Source organism: Amblyomma maculatum, chromosome 9 (genome assembly GCF_055883805.1).
Source record: "Amblyomma maculatum isolate TAMU_Amacu chromosome 9, ASM5588380v1, whole genome shotgun sequence".
Classification (NCBI taxonomy): Eukaryota; Metazoa; Arthropoda; class Arachnida; order Ixodida; family Ixodidae; genus Amblyomma; species Amblyomma maculatum.
In genome coordinates, this window is record NC_139352.1 from 58885983 (window position 1) to 58898037 (window position 12055).

The following is a 12055-nucleotide window of genomic DNA, read 5'->3' on the forward strand; positions in this document are numbered from 1 at the left end:
CCAAATTCAAGGTCTTACATTAAAAAATTGGGACCGCTTGGATGCAGTAAATAGAGCGGCAATGCTTGTCATCGCTGGTCTTTCTCGCCTAACATCCATTCCCACTCTCTAAGCGGAAGCCCAGCTTAACACCATTGATGAGCTCGTCGAGTAGCGTCGTGCAGCACGACGAAGCGTCAAGCTATTCCTGCAGCGTTTGCACTGGCACATTACTTTGACTCATCTTACATGCTACTTGATGCAGCACGTTCGGAATCTCCATGACAGCGGCCACAGGTGACAACCAACCGTCCGCTATGTGCAATGCACCGCGTTCAACATTCATTGACAGAAGCAGAGCCCCAGTCATTGCACAGACACTATATATAGGGGCGCTGCAAGCTTACGTGAACGTAAGCACGGACTGTGAGATTTTTTCATACTACCCTCATTTGTCCAACTCTTCCCGAGGTATGCCAGGCATGTTCCTATAAAACAGTAGCAACACATCTGCATTTTCTAATAGCAGAGCTCGTAGTCATTCGTGACAGTTTGTCTGCATTAGCAGAGAGCCTCTGTGCTGCACAGCCGGCCCATTTGCTCTTATATATATTCCACACAAGCAGTGCGTCGCTTAAAGCGCATATAGCTAGTACCTTAGACATTATTAACGACATCTAATATATAGTGCAAGCATTTCATTGCCCTGTTTATGTGGTGTGGGCTTCCCAGAGTATGCATCGTCTGACAGAAACTGACGATGCGTCCTTTCCCTGCAGAGGGTGACATGCCCTCTGCTTATGTTGAAGCTGTCTCCAGGAGACGCCGTAGTACCTGTAAAAGAATGTTTCCGCCGCTATTCAACCTTCTCAGTGGTCTAACTCAACGTGAGTATAGGTGGCGTTGAGGAGAATATGTGCGAGTGCTCCGTTGACAGCTGCTGTCCAATCCTCCAGGACATCGCAGACTGCTCTCTTGACCTGCCCTTTCTGCCGATTTTCCGCTACAGAGGCGGCACTTGATCATTTCCTAACTTGTCCTGGACTTTGCGCGGGCCTAAGTTACGCCTTCCAAGCCACGATTATCACCCTATCTGGCCACCTGATGCAAGGGTATGTACACATAGGTCCCACAACCGAGAATTGTTGGCATTTATAAGTGTCACTGGCTTGCATCACTATATTTAGATTTCTTATGCGGAAGGGAATATTTGCGCAATAAAAAACAAGCAAAGCCTAGAAATTTTATAGTAGCGTTGCTACTTCGCTAGGCAGGCACCACGATACGCATAGCGCTGAACCACGGCCGCTCTATGCTGAACACTCAAAATAGGCGGGGGAATTTCAAATGTTCGCTACTAAGGTCACGTATGGAATCAGAGGGAAAGAAACCTCGGATGTCATCCTCCGGAGCCGGGCTCAGGAGCAGCAAGCTCGAGTAATCCGTCTGGCACGGAAAGCTTTGCAAAAGACGTCCCCCTGCGGGGCTCCTTTTCCCTTGGAGGCCCCCTAGGGTCTTCCTGAGGGAACGGAGAGGCCTCTACATCGACGGCAATAAAGTTACCTTGAAAATATGTACTTTCTGTTTCACTAACGTAGAACGCACCGGGACTGTGCTTTTCCCGAGGGGGGCAGTGTTAACGGTGAGATCTGTGCTGTGATCATCGTTAGTTGTGTAGACAGCTGTCAGACTGTGAATCTACCTTATATATATATATATATATATATATATATATATATATATATATATATATATATATGAGTATAATTTCAGTACTATCAAGACTGTGTCTTCTTATGGTGTCTACGGCCTTGTCACCACCACGTGGCAATATATATATATTTCATTTTATTTCATTGATTTAAAATAATTCCATAGGTTCATTGAGTTGTTTTAACTGCTTTAACTATCATACTTCAGCTATACTTCAGCTACAGCCACGATGCGAGAATACGCTGGGGCACCTCGATGCTGTTGTTGTTGTTGTCGTGGCTCTAGGAAGAAGGAAAAGAAAATGCATGGACCTGCTACTGGCTCTGTAGCTGAGCCACCTCCGCTGCCTCGTGCGGGCAGAAGAGAAAATAGAGAAGAACGAAAAAAAAGAGGGATAGAAAGACGCGCGCCGCAACAGCCGTCGTCCACCACCGGAGCGGTGGCGGGTGCAATGACGGCCTACAACAGATAAAAATTCGGTGGCTGGCTAGCCCCCGCCGCAAGCGGCGTTGACCTACCGTCCCAGCCCCGCAGGGCCAGGAACAGCCCGCCTTGATACTGCTTTCATTGAGGAAACCGCTAAATACATGTCCCTCGCAATCTTTTCTTGTACGTATTTAGCGGCTTCCTCGATGAAAGCAGTATCGAGGAGACTAAATCAGCGAAAGGCGAAAGCCTGAGTGCCGCATTCTGCTACGCAACTGGCATTAAATAATAATTAAGTGAATAATTAAATTGTTAAGTAACAAATCAATTATTAGGCAGACAATTGCTTAATTACTGAATTATTTACACGCTCATTAATTAGTGAATTACTTAATCATCCATCAATTGATGATTACTTCATTCATTAATTAGTAGTTGATCATTGACATATGGCCATATAAGGCGCGCATTCGCGTATACTGTGGTGGTGCTTTGCGGTTGGTTGAGACTTCTAAGACGTCATCCCGCCTCGGCCAATCAGAACGGCGCAAAAGCGCGACACATTTTATCCACGACAGCATGATCCATTCTGCACTAAAGAAATACTGTTTTGTCCGCGAGATGCGTCAGCGAGATACCGCGAGTGATAGATACTGCATCTTTCCTTTAAACCAATTATAGTACATAGAACGCCGGTGAACTTTGATGCGTTCAACGGAACGCTGGTTGTGTTCGACAAGGGGCGCACGATGTATTGTGTGCAGCAACGCTCGGGCTTTCGCATTTCTCTACTGCAGGTTCTGCAGTGGTCTCGGAATTTTCCAGACTCCAATTGGTTGATTACCTCTCTAACCACTAACCATTCCCACCATTTGTGGACGCAAATCGCGCCCTTTGAGCTCGTTCATGTTCAAATATTTCACATTTCCCGCCACTAAAAGTATAACTCCTCATTAGAAGTTAAGTACGACGTGACCCTATCTGAACACCGGCATTACATTACCCCATAGTCAATTACCTAACTAACCCACATTACAGTGTACTGTACCAGTTTATTCTAGTACACTGTGCCCACATGCACCAAATTGTTTCCCCAGCGAGATTTTTTGGTCCACTTTCTGAATCAACTATTCTTTTTATTATAACTCGTGTCGTTAGAATTTATTCGTAATGGCAATTCTGGTGACATGACAAACGAATAATTTATAGGTAACGCCGCTAAGTGGCTAAATATGTCATATTGTTCTGCTGCCCACCTCGAGAAAGTTCTTGAATAGCAGCTCGCTGATGGCGCCGCCGAAGTCATCTTCCTGCCATATATCCAGAAGTCGAGAGGTGTGCTGCACCATGCCATGCACCGTGGTGTGCTGCAAGGAGGTTAACCTCCTTGGTGTGTCATTATCCATCCATCTAGCCGCCATTCGCCATATGCGCGCAGAGAGCCGGCTGGCCGCTGCGTTGGCGTTGATGGTTGTTGGTTGCTGCTTAGGTGGTTGATAGAATTGGTTAAATTGCTCCTGAGCGGCACTTCCAGCCTTGTTGATTTCTTCGTTCCTAGTTCTCTAAGGAGAAACCATGGGGGACTTAACAAAGACTTTCCTGTATGCGTGGTGTGGCAAGCAAAAAGTGACGCCGGAATACGAGTTCAAGAACACGGGACCAAGGCATCGTCAGAGGTTTCTTTGCGAGGTAACCCTATTTTTGCATATGACCGGCGAAACTCTATATGACACGGTGGATGCTAATAGAACTTCATTTTCGCTTACAGGTTCGAGTTCCAGGCTATGATTATGTCGGTGCGGGGAATTCTACAAACAAGAAGGACGCCCAGACAAACGCTGCACGGGATTTTCTGCAGTACCTGGTTCGGAACAACCACCTCTCGCAGTCCGACGTTCCCATCGAAATCCCTGTGAGCCCCCTTCTTTGCAGCGAACCCGAGGAGTGTTGTGATGAACGCTTTGCTATTGGGCCTTTTGTTGCTAAGCGCGAATCAAAAGCCGAACGTTGATAATGGTTTCAGTTACGTCACTCGTTTCTTGCTTAAAGAAAGCTGGTGTACTGAATTGTTTCTTTCACTCACACGCGCACACAGTATCGTGGCGCAACGTCATATCTCGTTTTGCTCGAAGGAAGAAATCAGAGCTTTTGCTAGGGTTCGTTTATTTTTCATTTGTGGTGATTCAGTCTGCCAATGTCTTCGTATCATGTCTACACGAAACTTAAAAAAAACTTTATACCAGATGTCTCGCTTTAGTTACTAGCTGTAGTGCTCGTAATTCCTAGCCTTTCTGGTTTATTGGAGCTTATGGCAGGTATGCATTTTAATTTCTGGACGTGAGGTGCGCCCTTCTGTCAAGCCAATCATAGGCTTTTTGGGTGCACCCCTAACATCCTAGATGTTGGAATAAAGGTTTGTTAGTCGGATATTTAGGGAAATCCCCCAAGGTGGAGTAGATTTCTAATGAGGGAGTAATTACTCATTGTCATCCACCCAAGCGTCGCCATACGGCTACATAATAAAGCTATACAGCTTTCTCAGAAACTTCGTAGTTAAAGAAAAATTCGTCCTGATCCGGGGATTGGCACGAATTTTTTTTTACCTGCGAAGTTTCTGAGAAAGCTGTATAGCTTTCCTATGTAGCCGTATGGCTATGCTTCCGTGGATGACAATGAGTAATTACTCCCTCACTAAAGGTATTTTTGAGGTATTTGTATTTGCTTGATATATATCACAAGGCCACTCTGTTCTTGAACACTCGGTGTGATCACATTTGCAAATGACTTTGGTGTGTTTACAAAAGGAAAAAAATAAGGGGGGGGGGGGGGGGGGCATTTCCTCTTGTGCTGGTCTATATCTCTGCAACGTTGGCAGCATAGTTTTTTTCAATATTACTGCATTTTTTGGTTGTCTACCCAATGTGGTGTAGAAGGTTGCTTTCCTTACTCAGCTGTTCTGCTGCATATCTGTGAGGCTTCATCTGTGGATGAGAAACTATTAGCCAGAAGGCTAACTCTGGTTCCGGGATTTCTTTTATTGATTAATGAATATCAATTATTAGGTGATGCACAGTTTAAGATTTTTCTTGTGTTCTTCATAGGTTCCAAAAAAGCAGCAGCAGAGTCGGGAGATATACCTTTTGTAACGATTCTTCTTGAATTTTTCTTGTTTTAGTTTTCTCTTTGGGTCTTGTGCCAGTGAACATTAATCATCATCATGTTCATTACAGAGCTGGCAGCAGCCAGTGCTTGCTATCTGTCAGCCTAAGAATCACTTGCAGCAGCTACAGATTGCATAAAACTGGAACTATTTTAAACACAGCCTTGCATGGGGCTTGAAAACTAACCCGAATTTTGAATACTAACCCGAATTTGCTAGAACGTGGACTACTCAACAATTTTTTTTTTTTTTTTCATATCTTAGAAAAAAATTGCTTTGTGAAAAATTTTTTTTTTTTGTCTCAATGCACAAAATATCAAGTTGCTTATCTTCCCTTGTTCTGTGTTACCTAGTTGATAGAAAGCTTGGAGACGTAACTGGAACAGTGGCATCGCGAGGGGGTGCGGTCTGCACCAGGTGCAGCGCTCAGGGAGGTGCAGCTGGGCAGTGAGAGGGAGGAAGGAGCAGGGGAGAAATGAATTATTGTATAAAGACTCGAAAAGGCGCGCATTGGTACTGCTGAGACGCTGACTGGCAAGTGTGGTCTTCTCACGAATTATTCTGTTGTGTGGAGTGCTTGAAAACACATGCCTTAGTTTGTGCCAGACTCCACGTTGGACCTGGCCTGTGTATGGGCATGTACCCTGGAAACAGCAGCATTAACCTGATACTGATAGGAAACCCTTGCACAGGAGCGTGTTAGATGACACCCGTCGGGGGCTGGGTCGCTGTTGCATCGCCTCTTTTTGTGCATGTGCAGTTCTTCTTTCCCAAGCGAGGACCGCTGGCAGTATCTCTCCAGCAGTCTTTTGTCTTGTTAACTTATCTCCTGTACCTTTCTCGCTCCTTGGCCTAATCACATCAACCTCACATTTTCAAAACGCCGAAAGGCACGGAATGGCTGTTGCTCAATGAAATGTCAAATCTGATCACTGCGCTCTATCTAGAAAAAGAATAATAATAATGAGAAGGATGGCACCTTTAGCTAGGCCAGGGGAGGGGGGTGCCGTGCCGGCGCCTTCACAACTGTGCGTGTGAGACGGAAATTGACACATCAATATAGTAGACTTACTTGTGATCATTCTGGCGAAATATGCTATGGTCTGCAAAGTTTTCATCAGTGACTCTTTGTAATGAGCATTGCATTTATTTAGACTGGTGGACCACCTGCTCCCGCTACAAACGATGCTACCGATGGGAATTGTCCCTCTGACGAAGTCAAGCCAGTCCTGCCCTACCAGCAAGGACCGCCCACATCATACCTGGACAGGCTGGCTGAGAAGCGGAGGCTTGAGGAGGTAAGGCTGGCAGATCAGGAAAAAATGCATGCACTGATCGACCTTCAAGTTACGTAAAATTGCAGGGAAAGAACACTCCTGCCACTTTCAGGAAGATTCGAATATCTTAGCAATTTTAAATGGTTATAAGCAAAGATTTTGTGTCTGTGTCTTGGCATTGAGGGGATACTGGGTACAATTTCATCCAGTTATTGTTACCAATAAGAATTTGGTTTTCGGGCCTTTTCTGGCTATGTTGATGTTAGTTTGGCCAGAAACGATGCATTTATTTGTCTGAAAATTGAATGTTGAAAAATCTTCCTGCTAATGGAGTCAAACGTCGGATGTTGTTACCAAAAAGGATGGGTCTCCACCATTTTGAAGTGAATGGTGGTGTAGTGTAGCCTGTTGCATCTGCATGCCAGAAATCTGTCACTGCACACATTTTGGGCGACAATGTTCTGCAGAAAATTTGTCATCGCTGTTTTGAGCGTAAAATCGTGAGCATGGCTCAGGCGGGTGGTAGTCTGTAGGTGGCATGGTAGAGAGCACTGATTGGCAGGCTGTGTGATGTTGCTACTCAGAACATAAGCTCTCAAACCTTCCTTAATCAAAATTTGAATGGTCAAATCAGCGAGTGATCATTCTCATGATGTGTGCAGGAGACATTTCAGCGAACGAGATTTCGTCCATAGAGTTGGCGCTGAAAGTTCGGTGAGCGACAGAAGAAACGGCGCGCTAGTTTTAATTTGCGCTTATCACTTGTGAAGCTAATGATACTACTGCTGGAAGGATGGCAAAGATGCTGGCTTTTTCATGGAGCAGTACCCTCCCAAAGAAAGGAGGTATCGTGCGAAGGCCAGAAGGTCTCAAATTATTCTAAATGAACGCGTTGACACGGAAGTGAACTAGAAGATTCTGCCGCCTTGGGCAGCGGTATGCATGGTGAGTTGTCTCAGTTAGATTCTCCAGTACTGTAGTAATTTCAAATACAGGGTTCGTGAATAAGCAAAAGATAGAGCATTGCATACATGTTGTGAACTTGTGATCTGCTGATCTAGATATGTGTAAAAAAACAAAAGAAAACCTACTTTACGCGGGGAGAACAAATATCCGCTCTAAACAAGAGTGCCAATAACGGTAGTCGGTGCGCAAAAATTCGCTGCATGAAACGCACGTCTTCACACCTGTTAAAAAATTAATCCATGTCATCCCCACAGTCAAACTCGTTTGCTCAAGGGAGCAGGCGAACGGTGCCGCTTCCGCTGGCACTATCCGAAGGCACTCAGCATCTGTCAGGCTCCTGACAGTCCTCTGCTCTTGCAGAGGAATCCCATTACCTGCGTACTGACTGCTTACATCTGACTGGTTGTATGGCAACTTCAGTTTTGTTTTTCTTTTTTCATAACAGCAGAAATGCTGCAGCCTGTGCGCATCGTCGTAGCAATAAAGCTCGCCAACTTCGATAACTCTGATTCGGTGAAGGGCTTTTTTGCCCAATGATTGGGTCTCATACCTCAAAATAAGCGTATACAGGCCCAGACCAAGGGGTATACTAAATAAATAAATGAACGCAATGCTAACGCTAACTGAACTGCCTGGGAAAGCATCCTACAGCAGCAGTTCAACGTGCATTATCCCACTTACTTCGTCATACAGGCGCTTCCAAGAAGTGGTGCCACGGTATGTCCTCGCGCCCAGTTGGCAGCACTGGGGTGCGGGAAAGAGATGAGGTATTGTCTTTGCGTACTTGAGGCCTGCCGACTCAATTTGCTTTGTATAAGAAAAACTGATATTAAAAATTTTCCAAATGTTCGAAAATTACCTAACTCACCGAATTCACCACAGTTTCACCGCAATCACTCTGCAGTCAAGTATTCTCAAAACATAACGGGGCTGTTTTAGTGAAGAGAGACTGCCCCTTTTGTGAAGAGGGCTTGCTCTGTTTCAATAAGGCCGAGGAAACAGGCTTTAGTGTGTTTAGTCTCGCTTTGTAAAACTGGTTGTTGTCAAGGGAAACACTGCCCAATAACACATTGCTGTAATCACTTGTCTCCAGGCTGAGGACTTGGATATGAATTCCGGTATCCACGGCAACTGGACAATCGACACCGCAAAGTCCAGGCTACACCAGTTTATGCAGATGAACAAGATCAATGCCGATTACACTTACAGTGAAGTGGGACCAAGCCACAACAAGTATGGTTTTTACGTCTTTCTCCCATTTTTTCCTTTGCTTGCTTTGGCAATAACAAACAGATGCAGAGGCTTCTGTGGTAATCGGATCTGTTGTTCCTTCCTGTTACATGTCTGCTTAGTGTCCTGTTGCTCTTCATTTATTGGCCTATCAGTGATTTCACAATGAAGTACTAGTATTTTTGGTACCCTGTCAGCAAACTAGAGGTATTTCTGTAATTTTTTTGCACATGAGCAATTTTTAGGGGGAGATTTCATTTCAACAAAACTTTTATAAGCAGCCTATCTTCTTCTTTTAGCACATTAAGATATTCCCATAGTCAGCTGCATTTTGAGTAAAGCTGCTAAGACTACCGTCGAATCAACTTGTATGAGCAGACATGTGCTCATAAAAATGTCATCTTGCATGCAATGGTTTTGTGAATGTGTCGGACATTTTGGTTGGGACCTGCAGCCATTGGAGCAAGGCGGCTTTTTTGCTACCTTTACTGATGAGGGCATTGCGGAAATTGCTTCGTGCGTTGCTTATGAAACAAAAAGGAGTGACACCTGTGAATTTTTCAAAATAAGCATTGCCCACAAGTATAATCCAGCAATGTACTCTGGTCCTGTTAATGCCACAATGCCAAAGGGCATCAAAGGTTTTTTGACATCAGCTTATACTGGTAAAAATTTTATTGCAAGTTTTCCTCTCCGCTCTGATGCATTCAACCAAATCTGAGCGCATGCGATAATTCATTTGCGTGCAATTTGATTTTAAAATCTGCAGTTTTCATGGCGTTTTTGTTGAGATGGTTTCTGTGGGCAGTACTGCGTTTGCGACGTCACAAACATTATACTGGCATTACTGCCAGCTCCCTGCGTGATTGTGAAATTTTGAAGCTCGTATCAGGCTGTCTTGTATGTACTGCATCATGATTTCCAGACTTTATTTACGCCATCCAACACTTGTGCGAGTGTTTTTCCAATGCTGTATCGACGCCATCGTTTCGTCAACAGGAACGTCGTTTCTGGCCATGAAACCAGTTTTGGCTTCGATTTGCTGTTCTTTCATTTCAAAAATAGTTCTACTTCAAATTTCAGAAAAAATATTTTTGGGCTGGAGTCGGGACACATCTAGGAATGTAGTGCAATCAATAACTCAAAATGATGAAAAACCACTGGAGTTGCCCTTTAAGGGCCCTGTTATGTGAAAAACCTGATGTGGTGCCTGTACCTGAAAATCTTCATTGGTCCAGACAATCGTGACACCAGGGCCGTGGCTGTTGCGCTTAAAAAAAAGTTGGTTGGCAAAATTAATGAAATGGAACCGCTGTTCCTTGGGTCACTAGCCAGACGTGTTACCTTAATGCCACCTAAGAACATTCGTTCAACAATGATAATTGGAGGCCTTGTAGAACACTTTCCCTCACATTCTGTGTAGACTACAGTACATCCTCATATTGTTGAATAGTTTCGCTAGTTCATGGCCTCAATTAATGCCACGCCCCTAAGGTGAACTTAACATCCCCCCAAGGTTATTCACGATAGCGAACTTTGTGCTTAAGCGAATTTCTTTTGCTGAACTTGCAAACTTCTATTGTTTCAGGATAAGACTTTTTATTTAAGGCATACTGAGACCAGTTTTCAGTTTGATAAGGTTTCAATTTGTTTGCCTGGTTGTAGCTCAGCTCCTAGACCTGTGAGAGCTATCTGTTAGCAATTTGGACCTGGGCAGCTTATCTTACCTAAGATTGGGTCTTAATTAGGCGTGGTTTATGCGAATTAAGTTGGACAGGGTTGCTTAAGCTGTTACATTGCACATTCGTCTAAGTCTGCTTAGCTTGGACCTCGTGCATGTTCGATTCTTCGCATATGAGTCACACATATGAGGCACCAGATGTAAGCGGTCACATGTAGTTGGTCCTGTACGTCTGGCTGTGGGTCATACAGTGCTGCTTTGTGGGACGCAAAGGCAGTCCTAGATTTTATACGTCAGTGATGCAGCGTTCTAGTGTGGTCTCCACGTTAGCGGCTGTTAGTAGGTGCAAGAAACGTGATCTTTTTGCCAAAGTGACACACTTGCATGGTACTGGGGTGAGAGTGTTTTACATTCTGTGTAAACAAAGAAACGTTTGTGCGAAAGATACTTAATGCTTAAGTAAGTTGTCATTGTGTGCTTGCACTTGTGGTGTACTATTACATTTGTTACTGGGATTATTAAGCTCATAGTGAGCAGACCTAATGCAGACTGAAAATTTTAGGCCTAATGTGATAGCAGTTGCTTAGCCAGCAGTTGAAAAGCAAAGGTGTAAAAGCACTGTGGTCGGGTTTCAGGTTGATTTTGACCCAGGTGTGAGTGTTTACTTTTTTTAACCTTTTTTAGTGCTATTTCACAGAATTCTAGCGAAAGAGCACTCGTGAGTTCATATCACTAGAGCTGTCAGCTGGCTCCAACACTAAAATTTGATTATTCATTAGTAATAATTCAGCTACTGAATCTCTTGTTTTGGGCTTTGTCCTTGTTACAAGTAAGTTCTCCAGTTTGCATATTAGTCAGTACTTTTTCCCTATCACTGCTCTGAAACCACACTCTCAAATGAAATCCTATTGGTTCCCGTTTTTGTTGATTTGAGCTGCATAGCCTATGGTTTGTTTAGGTTCTCATAGTACAGCTACGGGCGGAAGTGAATGGGAGCGTGCAGCGCTGTTCTGATCATGCTGGTACGTCTCCCCAGCTGAAACTGAAAACTGTGGCACTATCATTATTGGCGGCATTGTCGTGTATGGGCATGGACAGTCTTAGTAGACTCCCAGCTCCTGGGGCTCACTGTCGAAGCCTTGCAGCTGGGCTTGTACAGCACACTTTAAGCTCACTCAAACGCACTCCAACTTCAGCACACTAAAGACCTCCACAGGAAGGAGGCTGAGAAGTGTGCTCACCCTTTGAGGATTTGGAAACTCGTGTGCTGCAGGTGCATGACTCGCCCACGAAGGCCAGACAGTTTTGACTAGGGCTGTGCCCATTGAGTGGATTTTGAACTCTGCAGTTTTTTATTCACTTCTCTTCGTGGCTGTGCTCTCAAATGCTAGTGTTCATGAAACATTCTTTATTCACATTCCTTTTCTCTTGCGAATTGTTTAGAGCTAGTAGTTGTAAAATAAACGATCAGGAGGTAATCTGAAAAACCGTGGGATGTACAATAAAGCATAATTCAGTAGATCAGCAAGTGTATTTTGATATAATGCTGCATTATGTGGCGGAATCATATACATGCCTTACTGAGCATAGATAAAGAACACAAGATCATTCCTTGTGGCACAC

The 12055-nt window shown here is 44.3% G+C and overlaps 1 protein-coding gene across 1 annotated transcript in view; it reads left to right on the forward strand.

Annotated features, from left to right (window-relative positions):
- The first annotated feature begins 3507 nt into the window (after window positions 1-3507).
- The window catches only part of mle (dosage compensation regulator mle), a 57728-nt gene continuing 49180 nt past the window's right edge, over window positions 3508-12055 (forward strand). The window contains exons 1-4 of the mRNA XM_084578810.1: window positions 3508-3807; window positions 3887-4030; window positions 6433-6576; window positions 8615-8754. Coding sequence (XP_084434936.1) covers window positions 3694-3807; window positions 3887-4030; window positions 6433-6576; window positions 8615-8754 — 542 coding nt within the window. The 5' untranslated portion in view covers window positions 3508-3693. The remainder of the gene's footprint in view (window positions 3808-3886; window positions 4031-6432; window positions 6577-8614; window positions 8755-12055) is intronic.